The sequence below is a fragment of the Chenopodium album genome, chromosome 26 (assembly GCF_948465745.1).
Source record: "Chenopodium album chromosome 26, dcCheAlbu1.1, whole genome shotgun sequence".
Lineage (NCBI taxonomy): Eukaryota > Viridiplantae > Streptophyta > Magnoliopsida > Caryophyllales > Amaranthaceae > Chenopodium > Chenopodium album.
The window spans coordinates 19,807,209-19,829,930 of record NC_137859.1 but is presented as its reverse complement, the minus strand read 5'-3'; the positions used below and the strand labels follow the sequence as shown (position 1 = coordinate 19,829,930).

Below are 22,722 nucleotides of genomic sequence, written 5' to 3'. Positions count from 1 at the left end.
AAACCAAGCTGGGATGTGAGATACAGCAAATAAAGTGTCATTAATAGCTTTTTGATTGTGACACATGGAACACTGGATGGAGTTGAGCAATTTTGTTGTAAGGCTTTTAAAGTTTTAATTTGTGAGTCACTGTCTTAACTTTCTCAATATCTAAGATGGGCTTAAGAACCTGGAAGCCAACTTTTTCATTTTACCTTTCAAGACATTTGCTATAGAATTTCAACCACACCCACTTTCCAATGTTAAAACTTCTGATCTGTTCCTGTGAGCCTAATTCTTATTTGTGCCCTTTATAAGTGAAACTTGCATGTATTAGAGACTGTAAATTAGAATCTAAAACTAATAAGGACAAAAACATGATACCCTAGATAGAGCATCAGCTACAAGATTCTCACTCTCACTTTTGTGCAGAATTTCATGGTCAAAACCCATGATTTTGGGCTTTTGGCAACCATAACTGTTAGAATGGCGTTGTATTTCTTCTGTTGTATAAAACGATTTTAACTTTTTCCATGTCTAGTGCAAACCCTAGAAGGCTAAAGGATCTGTCTCAGTAGTGAAAGGCTTGGAGAAACAAAGCAAATCCAGTACTAATGCTTCAAAAGATTGAGTAGACCAATTGAATCCCCCTTTCCTTGAAAATCTGAGTACTAGGTTTAATAATCCCAGCATAAAATCTGATTGATTTTCTACAGTAGCCTGTAACATTGCCCATTTACTGTCTGTAGTTCTGTACCTTTTCCTGAACATCAATATATGGTTTGTGAGATCCAATGGCATCATGGAATACAATAACACATAATTTAAGAAAATTCTCAAAGATATAGTTTGTGAGATCAAATAACATTACCAAAAATTCACAATGTCCATTTTGATTTATTTTTCAAGTAAAGAAAGTGCTACTCTTGCTAAAACAATTCATACGAATTTGATCAATTATAATTCAAAACTTCTCTCTACGTTACAACCTAAAGCCCTTTATATAGGCAAAATAAACTCTAGAATATTCTAAAATCAAAAGAAAAACTAATCTGATCTCTAAACTAAAGCTATCAAAATAAAAGATAAATATCAACTAAATATTATCTACAATAACCACCCAAAAGATGAATATTATTAAGAAAAGATTTAATTTGAATGGCTCTTCAACTTATCTTCTAGATACGCATCAACATGCAACAGGTATAGAAAACTTTTCTTTTTGTTGTTTCTTATCCAGATCCCTATAATCAACTCATAACCTCTGTGAGTGAAGAATAGAACCAACCTAGAGAATGAGAGTAAGAATAAAAAGGGAGAGAGCAAGAGAGAAAGCAGGTGGAGTTTAAGTGTTGTCGTTAGGAGATTTGTGACTAAAGTCACCAATTTGGAAAATTGGCTAGTGGTAGCCACAGGCTACTGATTCTGTAAGCACACTGTTGATTTTAATTAAGACTTCAAATATTTGTTGCTATCTTTTCTTTTCGTACTGTGAAATCTATGTGTGAGTGAGTGAAGTAGGTGTTCAGTCAATTACACACTACTATATTTGGGAATTGAATGACAAGGTTTATTTTTCAAGAGTAGCACTTTCTTTACTCCTCTGTATGTTAGATAATGAAATAAGAGAATAGGGGGAAATTTCCACATATTCTTTTATGTGATTAAAGAAATGGTTACTTTAAATCTGTGTTCTATACCTGCAGAAAGACTTGCGTGGACCTGTATTATTGTAGACTCGAGATTTATACACACGCAACTGACATTATATTGAACATAGTGACCCTTACTTTTAACATAGTAACCTTGTTTTTAACATAGTAACCTTTATCAAAACTTGTATAACGTTTAATATTATTGTTTTGAATACAACGTTATGACCCTAATTTTAACATAGTGACTTTTTTTTCATATTGACCAGTATATAAAATATTTCATTAAAATTATTATCCTCTTATAGCCTATATATTACCAAAATGACTTTTATTTCAACATAGTGAACTTATTTTTATTATAGTGACCTTTTTTTTTATTAATAAAACCTAAGATGCACGGACTCGGGTACGGGTGTCGGACTCGGAAAATTCTAAAATTAAGGATCCGAGGACACGTTTTTAAAGAGTCCAAATTTTGGATTTGGACTCGGGGACACGGAAATGCAAAAAAAATATACTATAATAAAAAATAAAAAAAGTTAATTATTCTATGATTTTTAAATTTTATTTTCAATTTTTGTTTAGTACTGTACGTGGCAGGGAAAAAAAAAACACAGTAAGAAAGAAAAGTCAAAGTACATTTATTGTTCAGATTAAAATGTAGATAAAAGAAAAGGTAAACCTGGTAAAGAGGAGTTAGAGGACACGTTATTATCCCCACCTACCCCCACCTCCACAATTAAAAAAAAAAAAAAAAAGAAAACAGGAATTGCAACTTGAAGATGTCGAAGAACTAGAACAACCCAGCCTCCTATCGCCGGCTAAGAAAACCGGCAACTTCTTGGTGCTGGCCTGCTCGTCTTTCCCTTCCTATCAAAAGCCCCTAAGATTTCGACTCTTGTTTTGGTTAATCCGACCTCCTATTTAGATCTAGGGTTTATGAGTGACGAGTCCACTTTTTCTCCCAAGCGTCCGACCCGGATTCCGTGTCCGCACCCGGGTCGCGTCGTGTCGACACCGGTACGGTGGGGTGGTTGGCCGAGTCCGAGCTTCGCAGAATAAAACAACCATAGTTTCTCTAATATTAGTGGTCCACAATAAATCAGTGTGAAGCAGGTTCATTTAAGAATTTTTACTATACCTGTATAAGCTAACACCATTTGGATAAAACAAAATAAAGATGCATTGTTTAGTTTCATTGCCTAAAAGTTTGACTTTATTGAAGAGATTCATAAGAAAACAATCTCATGCATTTTGAGCTACATCTATATCCTTTACACGTTTGGAATTTGGATACAAGCAAACGGAGGGATACATTTTCTACTATTTGGATAGCAATTGCAGGGAGTTAGGGAAGTGGAGGGGAGGAGACTGAAAGGAAAATTTTCCCAAAATTTCCCCCTCATTGCTCAAGGATCAAATCTCTCTAAATTTGGAAATATTTGTAACAAATATGACATTTTTGTGTGAATCAGTCTTTATGGTCTTGAATTTTTCTCTCCTATACTTTTTTCTAGTGAACAACAATGGAAGTAATAGAAATTTTAGACTATTTCAACTCTTATCTTTTTCGTTAGTTTTTGTTCTCTGCTCCATTCCTCTCTACTGTAAGTCTGTAATATTGGAGAAAAAAGTCCCTAATTTATCCTAGGGTGATAATATAAGTTTTCTATGTCCTCAAATATTCACTCAAAAATCTGCATATTGGTTCGCTAATTTTATTTATTTGCTTCATCTCTTTAGTATTTAACTGCGATTGTTTGATTTGCCTTTGTCAATTAGTGAGATGCAATTGATTCATACAAAGTTCCTTTGATCTCCTTTTTTCTCTTTAAAGAAGAAGAATATTGTGTTGATGATTTTCCCTTCCCTTTCCTTCCTCTTGCTTATCCAAACAAGAGATAATTTTCTAACTTCCTATACCTCACTTTGCTGTCCCTCCCCTTTCTGATTTCCGATCCATTCACACTGTTAATTCAAACCTTATATTTTTGCCATATAATCCAAATCACCAATTCTTTGGCACTAAAACAAGTAAAAAAAAAAAATAATAAATAGAAAAATTTGTCATAAACAACCTTTTAAAGTGCCCACTTTACTTAAAACAACCTTTTAAATTTTTATTTGCAACTTCAGACCACATTATAAATTTTTTTTATCAAAGACAACCAAATGCTACTTTCCGGCCTTGATTCTATTTTCCCCAATGTTGACCACTAGTGTGCAACTCACATGACCTCATGTATTGCTTAATACACCAATTTTCCCTCCAATTCACTCGTACTAAAAGAGGGATGAAAGAGAAGCAAGGGTTTTGATAGGAGCTAATTGGAGGGAAAAGGGGTGTATTAAGCAATATAGGAGGTCACGTGACTCGCACACTCGTGGTCAACGTAAGGAAAAATAGAGTCGACGCCGGAAAGTAACATTTGGTTGTCTTTGATAAAAAAAATTTGTAATGTGGTCTGAAATTGCAAAAAAAAATTTAAAAGGTTGTTTTAAATAAAGTAGACACTTTAAAAGGTTGTTTCTGACAAATTTTCCTAATAAATAAAGAAAAAAAAAAGTTGTCACCACCAAGCCTTCTCTTTGTTTGCTTATTCCTTCCTCCAGTTTGTCTGATTCTTCTCCTTGATCGGAACATAAACTTAATCCTATGGTTATACGTAGTATTACCTGGAGGGTCTCTGAAGATAAAAGGTACATGTAAACATGCGAAGAGGAGCCCACTGGAGTGAACAACAATAGGTCGTTGTTCACTGGCTAGCAGGCTGTGTGGACAACTGAAAGGCCTTGTATGCAGTGTGCCTGATAAAATGCCAAATACTGGCGGATGAAATCAGTTAGGTACAATGCAGGAACCTCTAACAAATGTGTTTGTTACCACCTTTATCCTTTCCAGGTTCTTATAAATAAGATCCTGCTATCTCAGTTACCGTATTGGCAATTCTTACCAAGCAAAGTGAACTCTAAAGTGAAAAAGAAAAAGGGCTTGCTTTACATGCTGAAATGATTATTTAATGTTACTAATCGTGTATATTTATCATGATAGGTTCTTATAGCACAGTGCCAAAATTTTGTATTTGCTTTTCCTCAAGCTCCTATTTACCGTACCCAATCTTGCCTCAATTCAGATCTAAGGGGGATCATCATTATATACATTCTGTACTACCATCATATGACATCAATTGTCAGATAGTATCATTTCATAATGCTATCCTGGTTGGGGCAGAGAGGGAGGGGGATTGATAAGATAACATGTGATTTCAATCCAAAAGTTCTTTCATGTCTGAAAGTATTTGCTTACACAAAAAAGGTTTTTTATTTTATTTTATTTTAATTTTAAGGAACCTTCTATATTTTACAAGCCATAACTAAATTCTTAAAATCTTGCTAAATAGTTGGGTAGTAATTCCTAACATATTTCATTTCTGCAACTTACTAATACGTTATCCTAATGCTCAAGTCAATAACTATAGAAAATTAAATATCTAGGCGATTGAATCTCTTAGTACTTGGTAAGTCTTATACAACAAACTGGAAGTCAAACTTTTGCAAGCTAGATATTAGGTCTAGTCATCCCTAAATATTTTGTTTTGCTAACATATCGACATGTGGTTTTACAGTCGTGCTAAAACGGTGAATGAAAACTTGAAGATGAGTTCTCCTCTGCTTTCACGATTTGATTTGGTTTTCATATTGGTGGATAAACCCGATGAAAACATGGATAAACGACTTTCTGAGCACATTATGGCTGTAAGTACTATACACACAAGTTTGTTTATTTATTTATTTTCCTTTATTGATTTTTGTTTTTGTTTTGTTTTCTTTGTAAAATAGGCTCTAACTTTTTGCTGCTGTGATTCTTGAGGGTCTTAAAAATTCTCAGGATGTCAAATAAAAGATGAACTTTTCTGTTAAAAAACAATTTCAAATTATTGTGCAAGATTTACACATATTGCATTTGTATGTCAGTCATGCAAAATTGCAAAGATATTAAAAGACTTATTGTTTCTGAAAGATCATGCTATCTTCAGGTCTGATGCTTATAACATCAAACAACATATTGCTATCTGTTTTGTCAGGCTTCTGTTATTTGTTTAGTATTTTGTTAATGACTGCTGTGAGTTCAGTAACTGATTAGTTTTTCATGGCTATCTTGTCCATCTTTGATGATGTAAAATTGAAAGGACCGACTATATTTATAACAACAGATTTGCAAGCACATGAAAACTTCAAAATTTTGTAATCATGCTCTGGTATGTAATCTCTTCGTCCATATTGAGTGGGTTTGTTTTTTTTTTTTTTTTTTTTTTTCCTGAAATTGTTTGCAAGTATTCTACAGTCATACCATCAAACATTCAAAATTCTCTTTCAACTTTCCTACTAAGGGTATGAATCTAAAGTTCTAGTTGACTGCTCAAGATTAAAACGTTTGATATACTGAAGTATTCCCTACCTTATAAAAAGTATAAGATTACTCTTATGAATAGTGTGATGCCAATTATACCCTTCAAAATGTATAATTACATATATACCCTCATTAATATGTACAAGTTTTTTTAATGAATAGTGTATGGACAATTATACCCTCAATAATTTAATTTATTTATATTCTCTCATTAATGTTAGTTGCCTTGAACATTTATACATCTAAATATAGTTATATACATATCAATATGTAAATTTGTGATTTACCTCAATCAAAATAATTTCTGGATATGGCTATCTATGGCGTGCGATCGCGCGTGTTAGTTGCCCTAATAACTAACAAAAGTAATAATTAATAACAGAAGGTTAAAGCTTCATTTTTTTATTTTATATTTTTTTTTGAGGATATCTAAGTTACTCAACATGTGTAACAAAATATGTTACTCAAAGGGGTACTATTGTTTTTTCAATACTACATTACTACCATTCAACTTTCTCTCTCTTCACACCTCTTCTACCTCACTTGTTCACCACAACCACCATCATCACAGCCGCACCATGGCAGCACCCCGATTTCACATCTTCACCACCACAACTACCATCACAACCACCATCTCTCCGATCGAACACATCACAACAGCCACCAACATCATAACTTCTTCGCTCATCTTCACAATGGAGGACACGGTCACCCCTTCCCTTTGGGGTTGAACTGTTATACTAATAAACAATAAAACAGAATCAACTTATCTCTTGATGCGTGAACCAAACTAACAATAGCCGCGTCGTGGAGAACCACTGACCTAAAAGACGATTCCGCGCTACCTCCCGGTGCAGTAGACTATTGCGGTCGCCCTCCCGGAGTTTATGTGCACTCACAAACCCGTCTGGAATTCAGAATTCTTGCCAGAAAACAGAACGAAAAGAACATGTGTTTAGATAATTTTAGAGAAGAGAGAAGACTGATTGTGTTGTGTGTTTAGACTCAGAAAACCACCGAGTATTTATAGGCTGTAGAGGAAAAACGGGAAGCATAAAAGGTGGGAAGAATCTGGCCAAGAAAATGACCAGATTAATTTGGTCAGTCAACAACCGAGGCAAGAAACAAGGAATTAATCAGTCTGCTACAATCAAGGAATTAATGACTTGAATTAATTCCATAATCCCAACAGTCAGAAAAGAATAATCCCAACAGACAAAATGAATATTCTGTTTAACAAAGAAAGGGAATAAAAATTTCTCCAAAAAGATAACAAGGACCCACGCCCGCGCATCGCATTCCCCAAGACCCCAAGTCCCGAGGCCTGAGCCCGACCCGACCCGCTCGGCCCGAGCGCGCGCACGCGTGTGTGTGTGTAGTAACACACACCTCCAACTCACTCAACTAAGTAGTGATAAAGCACTACAATATAAAAACAAGGAAAAACTTCACTCCCCAATCAATGTGGGACTTTTTCTCCTCAATTGTTTATTTCTCTCTCTTTGTTTTTCCCCAACACTGTTGTTTTATATCAAGAACTTCCAACAATCCCCCACAGGTTCGAAGATATGAAAAAAAGAAAGAAAGGAAAAATGAATTATGGGCAAAACAAAACAATTGCATAAGTGTCAATGTCTCGCGACTTGAATTAACACATAGTGGACATCAAGCTATGATCCCTCACCTACCAAGTGACCTTCGTCTTGAACTCAATAGGGAGTTAGGGACCCGTCACTTTGAGCCACACAATTGAACATGTATAATATTCTGAAATTCCGCGAATAAAGGTGACGCATTATACTGGTCATACGTCCAGCCTGGATGCTCATAGGTGCTCTAGAGTATAAGCCCACGAAATACTCATAGGAAGCGGCCACACTTCTACACCTAAGTAGGTGAACTCCATCAAGTGTGAGCTACAACACACCTCCAAAAATATGGATATGGGTTCATTAAGAGTCGTATGCTCAACCTCCTTCTTATATGTAGCTAAGCACAAAACAAACATCTAGAGATGGACAAATAAAATAAAAATGTGCTTCCGAATTATTACATAATGTTCCCCTTTGAACTCATAGTGAGTAGGAATTCATTATTTCACAATTCATACAACAGGCTTTAGCCCCATCTCTTCCGATGTTTCCAAAACTAGTTTTTTACATAGGCCTTTAGTTAACGGATCTGCAATGTTCTTTTCGGACTTAACATAGTCTAGTGATATCACCCCTTCAGACAACAAATTTCTGACGGCTTTATGCCTCAGACAGATGTGTCTCTTCTTTCCATTATAGGCATGGTTGTGTGCAACAGCAATAGCAGCTTGCAAATCACAATGAAGTGCAACTGAAGGAGCTGGCTTCCCCCACAGTGGAATATCTGCAAGCATGTTCCTCAACCATTCTGCCTCATGACCTGCCAATTCAAGAGCAATAAACTCAGATTCCATAATAGACATAGCAGTACAAGATTTCCAGGATACGGCTCCACCCCCAAGGGTGAAGACATAGCCACTAGTGGAGTTAACTTCATCATTATCGGATACCCAGTTGGCATCACAAAAACCCTCAAAAACTCCAGGAAATTTGGAGTAGTGCAAACCCCAATCCATAGTACCCTTAAGGTACCTAAGCAACCTCCTTAGAGCAATCCAATGATCACTGCTTGGACTATGAGTGTACCTGCTCAACCTACTAACAGAATAAGCAATGTCAGGTCTAGTGTAGTTCATAAGAAACATAACACTACCAATAATTCTAGCATATTCAGACTGATTAACTGGATTACCATTATATTTTTTTAGGTGGAAACTTGGGTCATAGGGAGTCTTAACTGGATCGACATTAAATGAGTCAAACTTTTTAAGAAGTTTTTCAACATAGTGTGACTGATTAAGACAGATGCCATTTGGAGTCCTTTTGATTTTTACTCCCAAAATCACATCTGCCTCACTCATGTCTTTCATTTCAAAATTCGAACTCAAAAACTGTTTTGTCTCATTTACACGATCCAAGTTAGTCCCAAAGATCAACATATCATCCACATAAAGACAAATAATTACACAACCATGACTATCATGCTTAAAATAAACACAAGAGTCACCTTCGTTAACATGAAAACCATTACCAGTTATAGTCTTATCGAATTTGTCATGCCATTGCTTTGGAGCTTGTTTAAGCCCATACAATGACTTGACTAACTTACAAACCTTTTCCTCTTGTCCTGGAACAACGAACCCTTCAGGTTGGACCATTTAAATCTCCTCATCCAAGTCACCATTCAAAAATGCAGTTTTGACATCCATTTGATGAACAACAAGATCAAAAATGCAAGCAAGAGCAATTAAAGTCCTAATGGTTGCAATTATAGTAACAGGGGAGTAAGTATCAAAATAATCAATGCCAAACTTTTGAGTAAAACCCCTTACCACTATCCTTGCCTTATACTTGTCTATGGATCCATCGGCCTTTAATTTTTTTCGAAAGATCTATTTACAAGTAATGGGCTTACAACCTCTAGGAAGTTCAACCAATTCCCAAGTGTTATTATTGAGAATTGATTTTAATTCACTATCAATTGCTTCTTTCTAAAAAACAGCATCAACTGACCTCATTGCCTCATCATAGGTTCTTGGATCATCTTCCAAAACAAAAATATACACAAAATCATCATCAATTAAGGAAGATTCAGATAAATAGGAAGTAATAAAATCAGGACCAAAACTGTTTTCCTTTCTTTCCCTTTTGCTTCTCCTTGGCTCCAAAACAGAATCATCGTTAGTAATAGGAGCATTAGCAATAGGTAAACTAACAGAACTATTAGCATGCAATTCACTATCATTAGAAAGAGACATTTTCAAAGGAAAAATGTTCTCAAAGAACTCAACATCTCTTGCTTCAATGATATGACCACCTGCATAGGAGTTGTTAGCACCTTTAACAAAGAAACGATAAGCTGCACTTTGATAAGCATAACCAATAAAAATAGCATCAACAGTTTTGGGACCAATTTTATCCCTCTTGAAACTAGGTATGCCTACTTTTGCTAGGCACCCCCACACTTTCAAGTATTTCAGGTTTGGCGCTCGACCCTTCCATATTTCGTATGGAGTCTTGTCAAGCTTCTTGTGAGGAACCCTGTTCAAAACATGACAAGCAGAAAGAATAGCCTCCCCCCCACATGTTATTAGGAAGCCCAGAACTAATAAGCATAGAATTCATCATATTCTTTAAAGTTCTATTTTTCCTTTCAGCTATACCGTTTTGTTCGGGTGAATAGGGAGCCGTCGTCTCATGAACAATGCCAAGTTGCTCACAAAATGCCTTAAGAGTTTCAGGGCTGTACTTACCACCCCTGTCACTCCTAACCCTCTTGATCTTTTTGTCCAACTAGTTTTCTACCTCAGCTTTATATTTGAGGAACATTTCCTCAGAAGATAAACCATGCAAAAACGTGAACAATCATCAACAAAAGTAATATAATACTTTTTACCCCTCTACTTTCGTGATTATTAAAATCACCTAAGGCACTATGAACAAGTTCTAGTACTTCAGTCTGTCTATCTACTGATTTAAATGGCTTCTTAGTAAATTTGGCTTCAACACAAACTTGACATTTCGAAAAATCAGTGTTAGAAAAACTTGGAATCAAATTTAAGTGTTTAAGCCTTTTAAGATAATCAATATTAACGTGACCTAATCTAGCAAAGTACTAGCATTCTTATTCATAGTGTCAACTTTAACAGCAAGAGTAAAAAGCCCCCCATTACAAAAGCCCTTCCCCACAAATTCCCCATTGCGAGTAAGAACTAATCTATCAGAATCAAAGGAGAGCTTCAGTCCAGCTTTGCGCATTTCTGGAACATGTAAAACATTAGTGAGAGTAAGCAATTTTCCAGAAGTGAGAGTGAGAACGATCTTCCCTTTGCCTTGGATGGAAGCAGAAGCTAAGTTGCCCATGAAGACATTTTCACCTTCAACCTTGTCATAGGTAGTGAACATGTCCTTGTTGGCGCAGATGTGCCTGGTAGCTCCAGTGTCAACAATCCACTCAGCAGCATTACCTGTAAAGTTAGCTTTTAAAACAACAGCAACAATAACGTCAGAATCCTCAATAAGATTTGCTTGACTTTGCCCATTCTTCTTCTTGACCCTGCAATCTTTAGCCCTGTGACCAGTCAAACCACACTCATAACAGATCCCCTTAAACTTGTACTTTTGAATTTTCCCATTAGGCTGAAGGTTACTGTTTTTGGCTTTGGACTGGTTATTTGATTTGGGTTCAACAAGGTTGGCTTTGGCAGAAGAAGAGGAAGGAAAAACAGAAGGAGTTTTGTCTTTGTTACGGTTTTCCTCCTCAATTTTGAGGTGGGCAGCAAGTTCCTCTAAGGTTAGGTCTTTCTTTATGTGCATGAGTTGGTTACGAAAATCCTTCTAAGAGGGAGGGAGTTTCTCAATCAGAACAATAGCAAGGGTAGTATCACAAATAGACAGACCTTTAGCAGCCATATTAATACAAACAATCTCATAAGTATGAATCTGATCAATAATAGGCTTATCATCAACAACTTGAAAACTTAACCACTTACTAACACAATAACGTTTAGTACCAGCATCATCAGTTCCATAATTTTTTCTCTAAAGCATCCCAAATATCCTTAGCATGATAAAAACCCATAAAAATATCCAACAGACTATTCGACATATAATGCAACAACATGCCCTTACAAGTTCTATCATACTTAGAAAACTTAATCTCAGATTCAGACAAATCATCTTTATCAACAGGTTCAACAATAGCATCAAGAACATATGCAACATCAATCTGCTCCAAATAAAAACGCATCCTAACAGCCCAACGTTTATAATTCTTTCCATCAAGAGGTACTAGTTTAGACATATCAAGAACAAGGAATTTGGAAGCCATAATCGTCTATTAGATTGTTATACTAATAAGCAATAAAACAGAATTAACATATCTCTTGATGCGTGAACCAAACTGACAATAGCCGCGTCGTGGAGACTACTAACCTAAAAGACGATTCCACGCTACCTCCCGGTGCAGTAGACTATTGCGGTCGCCCTCCAGGATAAGCACGGCGCCGGAGTTTATGTGCACTCACAAACCCGACTGGAATTCAGAATACTTGCCAGAAAACAGAACGAAAAGAACATGTGTTTAGATAATTTTAGAGAAGAGAGAAGACTGATTGTGTTGTGTGTTTAGACTGAGAAAACCACCGAGTATTTATAGGCTGAAGAGGAAAAACGGGAAGCATAAAAGGTGGGAAGAATCTAGCCAAGAAAATGACCAGATTAATTTGGTCAGTCAACAACTGAGGCAAGAAACAAGGAATTAATCAGTATCAAGGAATTAATGACTGAATTAATTCCATAATCCCAACAGTCAGAAAAGAATAATCCCAACAGACAAAAGAAAAATTTTGTTTAACAAAGAAAGGGAAATAAAATTTCTCCAAAAAGATAACAAGGACCCACGCCCGCGCATCGCATTCCCCAAGACCCAAGTCCCGAGGCCCGAGCCCGACCCGACCCGCCCGGCTCGGCGCGCGCGTGTGTGTGTGGAGTAACACACACCTCCAACTCACTCAACTAAGTAGTGATAAAGCACTACAATATAAAAACAAGGAAAAACCTCACTCCCCAATCAATATGGGACTTTTCTCCTCAATTGTTTTTCTCTCTCTCTTTGTTTTTCCCCAACACTCTTGTTTTATATCAAGAACTTCCAACATAAACATGCCCTTAATTTCACCCTTCATTTATAGGGTTTTCGTTTTGTTCTGATTTGGGTGGAGATCGGGGGAGGTGGAGATGGGGACGCTTGAGTTTTGTTCCGCACAGCGTTGTGGGCTTGAGAAAGGACGAAGAAGAGGAGGTTGATAGGGGAAGACGAAGATCAGAGGTTGACGGGGTTGAGAAAGGACGGAGGTTGATGGGGAAGAAGAAGATTGGTAGTGAGAGATGGTGGCTGTGTTTGGCGGAGAGATGGTGGCTGTGTTCGGCACCGAGATAGTGGAATTGCCAAGTCAACTTGTAAAAATAATAAAAAATACAAAAAGTTCAAATTTACATTAGTGCCATTTGAGTAATGAAAATTGTTACTCAAATTGAGTAACTGGGGTTAGCATTTTTATTTATTTTTTATTTTTTTTTTATCTATACATGATATATGATGAACTTAACTTTAGGCGTCGCTCGAAGTGCACCTACGTAGAGCATTTTGTGAATATGCTTTTGACAATCATAGGAAATTGGATTTAATATTATACGAATAAGATGAAAAGGTAGGGAGCCGCAAAGAAGTTTTTTAGCAACTTGTAAACTATTCATCGATCATTTAAGACAACCACAAAAAGGAATAAATCGAAAGACAACAACGATTTAATCCATAAAGGTTACACCCCATTCATAATCCATGAGGTTGCTAACTCCATAATTTGGATATTCGAAGATGATGGTGGGGAATTGAGTCATGAAGTCAATTCCGCCCGTGTTGGCTTCAACTTGATTCTTATGGCAACATATATTAATTGTAACCCAAAAGACATACAAACAAGATTCAATTTACTCCAAACTAATTAATTTTAGTTGGTTGAATTTTTAATGCACATATAAATCTAATGATCGTGATCACTTCAATTAAACAACAAGACTACTAGGAACCTAAGCCGGCTGTCCAAATTATTTATTAGGTGTTATTTTCTATTACAGGTTTTGATTAAAACGTGCAATATTGATGATTACAACAATAAGTAGAATAATCAAGTAAAAGCATGCATAGAAAATTTGGAAGCAACTTGATAATAATTAAAAAAACGAATTAAGGCATTTTAAACATGATATTAAATAATTATTAATACAACCCTAGGCATAATACTAACTTGATTAATAAAATGCATAAACATGATACTAATAATTAAAAATCGATCCCTAAACATGATGCTAGTAGGAACAAATATTCTAGAATTAATTAAAAATTAAACTAAAAGAATAATTAAGTCTACTTACGTCGATCGCGAAACATTACAACTATATCATAAATAAATCGTTAGTAAACTTCAATACAATTAATAAATTGAATTAATTAAATTAATGATCAACTTTTCACGCTGTGGCTGCCAATAGAGCTTCGAGTGTAGTATTGATGTCTAGGAAAACTAGGAGGAAGAATGGTGAATGATTAGTATGGAGAAGATTGAGAAAAGAGAAAATTAGAGAAAGATTGAGACTCAACATCGTGTTTAACTCAAAAGATTATGGATTTATGGTATTCATAGACAAGTCGATAAAAAGGATAGAATTGACGGGAAAGCCGGCATGAAAGAAAAAAGTTGGCGCCACGTGAAAGGACCTGGTGCGATGCGCCATATTTGGTGCACCACGTGGCAGGTTGGCACCACATGATGATATTTGGCATGACACTCTCTATTTTTGTGGTTTTTGTTTTTATCATAATTTTTTTTATCTCGAATTCGAATTAAGGCAAATAATATCTCATTGGAAAGCTCTTGAAGTTACTTTCTAATTCATTTGGAATCAGGTCAATATCTTTTCTAGATTTTTAGATATGGTCAAAATAGTGCAAGGGTGTCGGTTTTGGACCGAGTTTGGTATTTTGATCATATTTTTTTCATTTCAAATCAAAATTGGTTTTATGATATATCATTGGAAAACTTATTTCAAGGTCTATCTGACGGTGTAATATTTGGATAATAAAAAGAGAAAATCTGGCTAAGGTATGTATTTTGGGCTAGGAAACAAGGGAAAGGGTTAAATTAAAGGTTTGAGCTTAATGGAAATAGGATGGGCTAGGGAAATGAAATGAACTGGGTATATTAATTAAAATCAAGTGCTCCTTTTAATCAATACTCTACTCGAACCAAATGGGGATGAAAGATTTTATACATCATTGGATTTCAGCCGAGTAGACATTTTTAGGTGTCTACAGATACCGATAATAACTATTTTTTTATTAGTTGAAGCTCTGAAGGATTGCATCCAATTATGAATAAGGTAGGTAGTTTTATGTCATGTATGCCGGTATGTAATGTTGTCAAGCCAAGTTTGAACTTGTATGCTTCTTTTTATGTGGTATATAATGCATGATGGAAAATTCATTTGCTAGTTATTAGTCTCAAAACTCTCAACCCTCCCCCCTGCTATCAAGGTTATTTTTCATAGTCTTCTTTTCAAAAACAAAAACATGATAAAATGTAGTCTCTTGCAGCTTCATTCTGGTTACGGAGATAATTCCTCCACAGTCAAGAGACATTGTAGAGGTGATATTCCTTCTTAAGCTGATACTATTGTTCTCAACTCATTTGCTGATACTAACAACTGTTCTTCTAAATGCAGCATCACAGAGTATTGGACAAATAGTTGTTAGTGCTTCAAGTGAGTCATTGGTTTCAAGGTTGAGACTGGATCCTAGGAAAGATAGTGAATTCGTCCCACTACCTGCTCCACTTCTACGAAAATATATTGCTTATGCAAGAGCTTATGTCTTTCCGAAGTGAGTCAAACGACCCTCCTTGTTACTTCTACTCATGAGCTTTATTCACCTAATTCTGTGTGTCAACTTGTTTTGATCAGGATGTCAAGGTCAGCAGCAGAGATTCTTCAAAATTTCTATTTACGGTTGAGGGATCGTAACACTTCAGCTGATGGTACTCCCATAACTGCAAGGCAGTTAGAAAGTCTAGTAAGGCTGGCAGAGGCTCGTGCTAGGGTAGACTTGAGGGATGAAATAACTGAACAGGATGCTTTGGTAATTATAGCATGGGAAATGAATTTATTCTTACACTAATATATGACTACTACTTTCTTAAACTGTCTAGAAAAACCATGGAAATAGTAAAATATACTACGAAGTGATATAATTTGGAGACTGGTAGTTAGTGGATATAAAACCAAATCAGATCTTAGGTCCTAAATTAGTAATTCGGTCTAGGAAATCTTTTCATGTTCGTGCTTCGTGGAACTAGTAACAATCTATGTTAGATTATTATACAAAAATGAAAGTCTTTAGCATATGGCTTGCTGAATTATTCAAACTCAATTTTTAACTTGCAGATTTTGTTGTGTATAACTAATTCATACCAAAATAGAGCACCTTATTATTATATAGAGCCCATTTGGTAAGTGGTAATAGGAATGATTTTGAATGTAAAAATTGTGAAGAATATCTTCTAGCATTCTCATGGTAAAGCTGCTTCACCTCAAAGTATATGTTCTTTTTTAATAAGTTTTCACTACCATCAATTACCATTCGGGGAATGGTATCACAAAGGTCTGAAATTGTTGTTATAAAGGGCATTAGGATAACACCTTTTTTAACAAAAAAAAAAAAAAATTACACCTGATTCATTCCTATTATCACCATCTAATTCTACTTACCAAATGGGCTGATAATTACTTTTAAATATGTGACCTTAATTCAATTTAAAGTTGGACTGTAGTTTTAAAAAATCAAGAGCTAACCCTGTATTCCAACTCTTGGTTAGGAAGGACACTGTGAGTTTGTATGTGTATTGAGAAGTTAGATTCTTCCGACTGTATTTGCCTGCATAGAATGCAAGGATATATTTGTTCCTTATTCTTCTTTTCCCATAATAAGTTATGCCTTTCTGAAAAACTAATTGCAGGATGTTGTTGAAATCATGAAAGAATCCCTGTATGATAAGTATGTTGATGAACATGGAGTTATTGATTTTGCACGTAGTGGAGGCATGAGTCAACAGAAGGAAGCAAAGCGATTCTTGAGTGCTCTCAATAAGCAATCAGAATTGGACCAGAAAGATTGTTTTTCAATATCCGTATGTTTATTTGTTTTCCAATCTTCCTCGTTTGCATTTTACTTTCTTTGCTTGGTTGCAAACTGATCCTGCTGCTTCATGTGATCATTAATGACCTGTATCTCACATGTTTTCAGGAAATATATGGTTTGGCGGATAAAATTAGTCTCAGAGTTCCAGATATCGATGTCTTTGTTGAAAATTTGAATACTGTTGGTTTTTTGATAAAAAAGGGACCCAGAACATATCAGGTACTTATACACTACACTATTTGAACAGTGCCTACATATATATGCTTGTAATTGGTAATTGTTTTATAAGGTTACCAAGCTAGGCTTGACTCAACTGTTAAGAGTAGAACCTTAGTTCTTAGAGGTCTAGGGTTTGAATCTTGTACTGGGTAATCAGAAGTGGGGATTTCCTTACCTCTCCCCCTATTTCCAAATTTGTGGCCTACAACTATTGGACCAAATAAACATGAGGGTTGAAGTTTAGTCCCACATTAGTCAATGTTCCACAAATCACAATGGTCCCACTTTTGTGTGCTAGTTATATATTGATGATACACAATCAGTGATTTGCTGCTTGCTAATGCCTTAATGTGGTGAGAATTCTAGCAGTCACTGGAATTTCATTGTGTAAGGACTTAGCTGATTTTCTCTGCCTTACATAGGCGTGATGATGGTTATGGTAGCTGATTTTCTTTGCCTTACATAGGCGTGATGATGGTTATGGGTTATGATCGATTAATTACAGCAGTAGCTGGTCATTAAACTTCCTATGATTATCATGGAGTTGCACGTATCTGATAGTTACTGTTAATTATACAAAAACTGTGAAGGTTGAAGTTTAGTCCCACATTAGTCAATGTTCCACAAATCACAATGGTGCCACATTTGTGTGCTAGTCATATGTCGATGATACAGTCACTGTTTTGTTGCTTACCAGTTTCTTAATGTGCCTTACATAGACACGATGTTAGTTATGGATAATGATATTGACTAATTACAACACTAGTTGATCATTATACTTTTTATGAATACCGTGGAGTTGCAATGTATCTGATAGTTTTCCTGTTATTACAGCTGCCTTCATCATCATACACAAGGAGTCAGGTATCAAGGTCCAGGGTCTAGACATGGGGCAGAAGGATATTTGCAGGTTATCATCAATACTGTACTTTTGGTTATGTCAAAATACAGCTACATGTCATAGAAAATTGATAGTGTTCTACAAACAGAAAGCATAAGCACATCACTGGTATGAGGAAGTACTAATCAGTACTTGATTAATCTGTAACATATACCATGACATGTTTGTACATAATGTCAACTATATTGTGTCCCGCTTTCTTGTTTTACATGTACATTCTTTAATTCTTTTCGTTGACACGCGTATAGTATACCAACACGTAGATGGTACCGTTTAATGGTTTTTAAACCTTCCAATGGCACACAGTTTTCTTATTAGTCAATCCAAATCTTACATACGTTGCAACATTATTTGATCTTAAAATGTGTTTCTAATACAAGTCAATCAAATTTTTCAAACTTTAAACAACAAAAATTATTGTTTTAATTGATCTGCATCAAAGCTCTCCAATAAAAAGCTCTACACTTTAACTAATCTGCAAATGATTGAAATGAATCTAAGTCCACATCAAAGCTTACAATCGTCGAATTTTGATATTTGTCCAACTCTAAACTAGTAGAATTTCATGAATTAAAATGATATAGATAAAATGTATGATGTCAACTTGTCAAGATAGGCAAATATCTGTTATGCTTCCAAGTTTCAATTGAAATGGAAGGGGTAAGTCCGATAACTAACTTGTTGCACATGTAATTATTTTATTTTATTTATTTATTTATTTTTTGACTATTGTTTAGGATTTTTAAATTTAAATCAAATGTTTTAAGGCTGTCAACTAAATAAATGGTGTGATTGTTGACACCTCTGCTGCCAATCTATACTTTTGGTATCGTCATTTTTACCATTGGTGTGTACTCTTGTTACAATTCATGTTGGAATCAAATCACAGTTGCTCCTATTATATGAGAGTGTACAAGGTTTGTAAGAAGCTCAGCAATATGAGGCATAAGCATATCACTTGTACAAATATGAAGCACAAGCATATCGCTGATATGCATATCACTTGTATTTTCATTCTAGCACATAGCTTGTACAAAAAGTACTAATCAATTGTATCAAATTTCATTGATTCGTGTGTCTAGAGTTCTAGAAGCTTTACATATGATACATGATGAAAACCTATTATACAATTTTACTAGCTGATCATACCTAAGGTTTAACTTCAGTTGTTTCTGAGTTTTTGATACAGCTTCAGATATTAACTTTGTCAGGTAGACGTCTTCTGCAAAACCAGGCCTTAAGGTTCATTATATCGGATGTTTTTGAATTTGTAATACAGCTTCATAATTCGTATAATAACTTTATCAGCTGTCTTCAGCAAAAACCAGACCTGGCCTTGAGGTTTCATTTTTTAAGATGTTCAGTGTTATTAATACAGCAACTTTGTCAACGGTGTTCTGCAATGCTATCCCCTGCATCCAGTTCATATAGAATCGGATTCATACTGATCTTGTCTGCCAGGTGGATTTAGACTCCATTCAGTAGCATAATACTCATTTGGCAATCCTAACCAAAACTTGAAAGCTTCTGCAGCTCTCTTTTTCTCTCGCCTTCTATCTTGCCTGGCTTTGGATGCATGCTTACTGGTAAACATCCTCGAGTGCATTTCAACATAAATCCTTGTAAATTTGGTCTTATTTGGAGAGATTCCATTCTCTTCCATGCAAGCAACAATCTCCAAAGCTTTCCTAAAGAAGGCTGCTCTTACACATATGTCGGCCAAAGTGTCTAGTAGCCCTTCATCAGGTTTTATTGGTGGTGGCAATGAAGCATTGTTTGCATCGTCATCTCTCCTTGGAGTACATCTCTCCTTTACTTCATTCCAGAGAAGTAAAGCTTCACCAGGCTTCCTAGCCAATGCTATGCCATTAGCAAGGCTGCCGTAGGTGGCCACATTTGGATGAAACCCATGCTCCCTCATTCTTTCGACCACATTCTTGCCTTCCTCAATCAAACCCATCCTACAATATCCTTCAACCAACATATTCCATGCCACTTGATCAACTTTTACTCTAGGATCCTTCAACATTTCCTCAAACACCTTATTTGCTAATTTCGGTTGCCCAGACAAGGCAAAAGCCTTCATCAAAGTGGTATAACTAATCTTTGTTGGAGCAATTCCTCGAGCCCTCATCTCATTAAAGTATGCAAGGGCTCCCGCACTATCATCCACCAATATGCACCCATCAATCAATGTATTGTATGAAACTACATCAGGCAATATCCCGACAACATCAGTCATCTCCTTAATCAGTTCCTTTGCTCTATCAACCTGCAACTGTTGGCAATAACCCTTCAGTAGAATATTGTATGTGACCAAATTAGCAGGTACGCTAATCCTTGTCATCTCATACAGGATTTGCCTAGCCTTGTCCATTGACCCTGCTTTAACAAGTGCAGATATAACTGTAGTATATGAAACATGATCAGGGTGACTAGCACTATCCTCCTGACGCCTCATTGCCTCAAGCATTCGCACTGTGTCAGACAATCTCCCTGCCTTCATATAACCCTTCATCAAGGTTGTGTATATCCTTGAATCCGGCGAATAAACTCTTGGCAGTAATGGAGGTTCTGAAATATCAATGATTGACTTAGGAATCAGCTTTTCAAAACCATCATTTTCATGCTTGATTACAATATCATCATTTTCGTGCTTGATTTCAATCTCATCATCCACATCATCAACTTTGGCTAAGTTTATATCCCTAAGAATCCTACAAAGATCCCTCCTCCCCTCGCGCAACGCCTGAATTAGCCGCTCAGCAGTCCCTAAATCACCAAATCCAACATAAGCAGCAACAAGAGAATGCAAAGTAGTGATACAAGGCTCAACACCTTTACTAATCATCAACATTAATACACAAACAAGCATGTCTTTTCTATCAATTCTTGCACATAATTTAATAACCACATTATATGTCAGAGCATCAGGCACAACATCCCACTCAGGCATTTCATCAAACAGTTGGCAGAATCTTTTCACATCCCCAAGATTAGCACAGGCATTAAGCACGGCATTGAAAGCGGCCGTGTCGGGCCAAGAATGAGCCACAAGGGTTCGATCCTCAACCCGACGAATACGCTTAGTAACCGAATAATACAGGCGAATAGCATCATTAGGACCATTATCAGGGGACCCAGAAAGACGGCTAACAACAGCACTCCAAGCCTTAACATGGGGAAGGTAATTGGACCTAAGCATAGACTTAATAATGGAAATGGCGTAAAGGGTATGCCCAGATTTGACAGCAGAGACAGCAAGTAACCCAAGAGAGTTGGAATCAAGGCGATGAAGCTGGCGTTCATGGCGGAGACGAGAGATAATGGATTGCGCGCGTGAGAAAGATTCAGGGGTGTTTTGATAGGAAAGCTGAGAGACTAAGCGGCTAAGGCAAGTGGGGTTTGGAAGATGAGGTGATTGAGAGTAAAGTTGATAAGCTTCGTCGGTTTTTCGGCTGCGAAGGAGGGCGAGAAGAGTGTGGTCTTCTGAACGTTGTGAGTGAGTTGGGTTGGTGGTGGTGGTGATCGAGGTGGTTGTGGTGCGCTCAGCGCGGATGAAGGTGTTGAAAGTAGCACTGGTGGTGGTGGTGGTGGAGGAAGGTGGGGGTATTCGGAGGCGAGAGAAAGCATGGGAGGTTAGAGAGAAAGGTGGTGGTGGGAATGTTGTTGTGTTCATCATTTGTCCATTTGTGTTCATCAAGTTAGGGGGATTCAAGTTAACAAAATTTGAGTGATATTGGTGGATGTTAATTGTGTTACGTTGAGGATATTGTTTTCTCGTTCTTCTTCATCATTCCACATAGTCAAGCTCAAGTATAGAGACTTGGGATTCTAAATTATGGTGTACAATCTAATATATATATAATTAAAGTAGGCATTTTTGGAGAATATTCAGAGCGCCACGTAAGCAAAGGTATTATTTTAACCAATAAGAAATTAGATTTTTATTTTATTTTAGAATTAAAAAATTCACTCGCCACCTAGATAAAAGTGACGAATTAGATTTGATATATCTCCGATTTTAATGCCACGTAGATTGAAATCAACAAATTAAATTATTTTCATGGTGAAAAAAAAAAGAAAAAATCCAATTACATAGATAAATTACAAGTACATCAAAAAGATAAATAAATAAATAAATACAACAAAAACCCACATTTCAATCCCCAAAAGTCCAAAACCCAACCATCAAACCACGCACATTACTTATGAATTAATATCTATCTTATTAATTCAATATTAGGATTTGATAAACATAACTATGGTTTTTTTTCTTTTTATTACTTATTTATAAGTAGTTTTAATTTATTTTAATAATAACCCAATAAAATTAGATTTGTGTCTTATAATTTTACTTGCCAAAAAAAAACAACAATAATCTTCAATTTTTATCTTATCTAGCAACCCTTATCATGATTAGATAATAAAAAATTTTATAAGAGATTTATTTGCTACACATATATACGTAGTATAAGATATGATGATATTAAAGATTTGTATACATTCTCTCAAAAATATATATTTTTTTCTATTATAAATAGACACTATATATATACTACACACGCACAACTAATCCACCATGAGTTTTAATTCATTAAAACTATATAATACAAAAATGCAAACATGTGAATATTATTTATCTACTCTTTTTCATGGTGTGAATTTTTTTTAGGACTAATTCGTTGATTAACAAATAATATTGGAAAATA

At 35.8% G+C, this 22,722-nt stretch overlaps 1 protein-coding gene and 1 pseudogene across 1 annotated transcript in view; one reads left to right on the top strand and one right to left on the bottom strand.

Moving 5' to 3' along the window:
* The window catches only part of LOC145617927 (putative DNA helicase MCM8), a 29,015-nt gene extending 10,907 nt beyond the window's left edge, over positions 1-18,108 (top strand). The window contains exons 11-17 of the mRNA XM_081672699.1: positions 5,261-5,390; positions 15,292-15,343; positions 15,420-15,576; positions 15,657-15,831; positions 16,709-16,879; positions 16,996-17,109; positions 17,944-18,108. Of these exons, the coding sequence (XP_081528825.1) occupies positions 5,261-5,390; positions 15,292-15,343; positions 15,420-15,576; positions 15,657-15,831; positions 16,709-16,879; positions 16,996-17,109; positions 17,944-17,994 (850 nt within the window). The 3' untranslated portion in view covers positions 17,995-18,108. The remainder of the gene's footprint in view (positions 1-5,260; positions 5,391-15,291; positions 15,344-15,419; positions 15,577-15,656; positions 15,832-16,708; positions 16,880-16,995; positions 17,110-17,943) is intronic.
* Positions 18,109-18,908: 800 nt separating this feature from the next.
* Positions 18,909-21,836, bottom strand: LOC145617323 (pentatricopeptide repeat-containing protein At3g09650, chloroplastic pseudogene; annotated as a pseudogene).
* Positions 21,837-22,722: the final 886 nt, after the last annotated feature.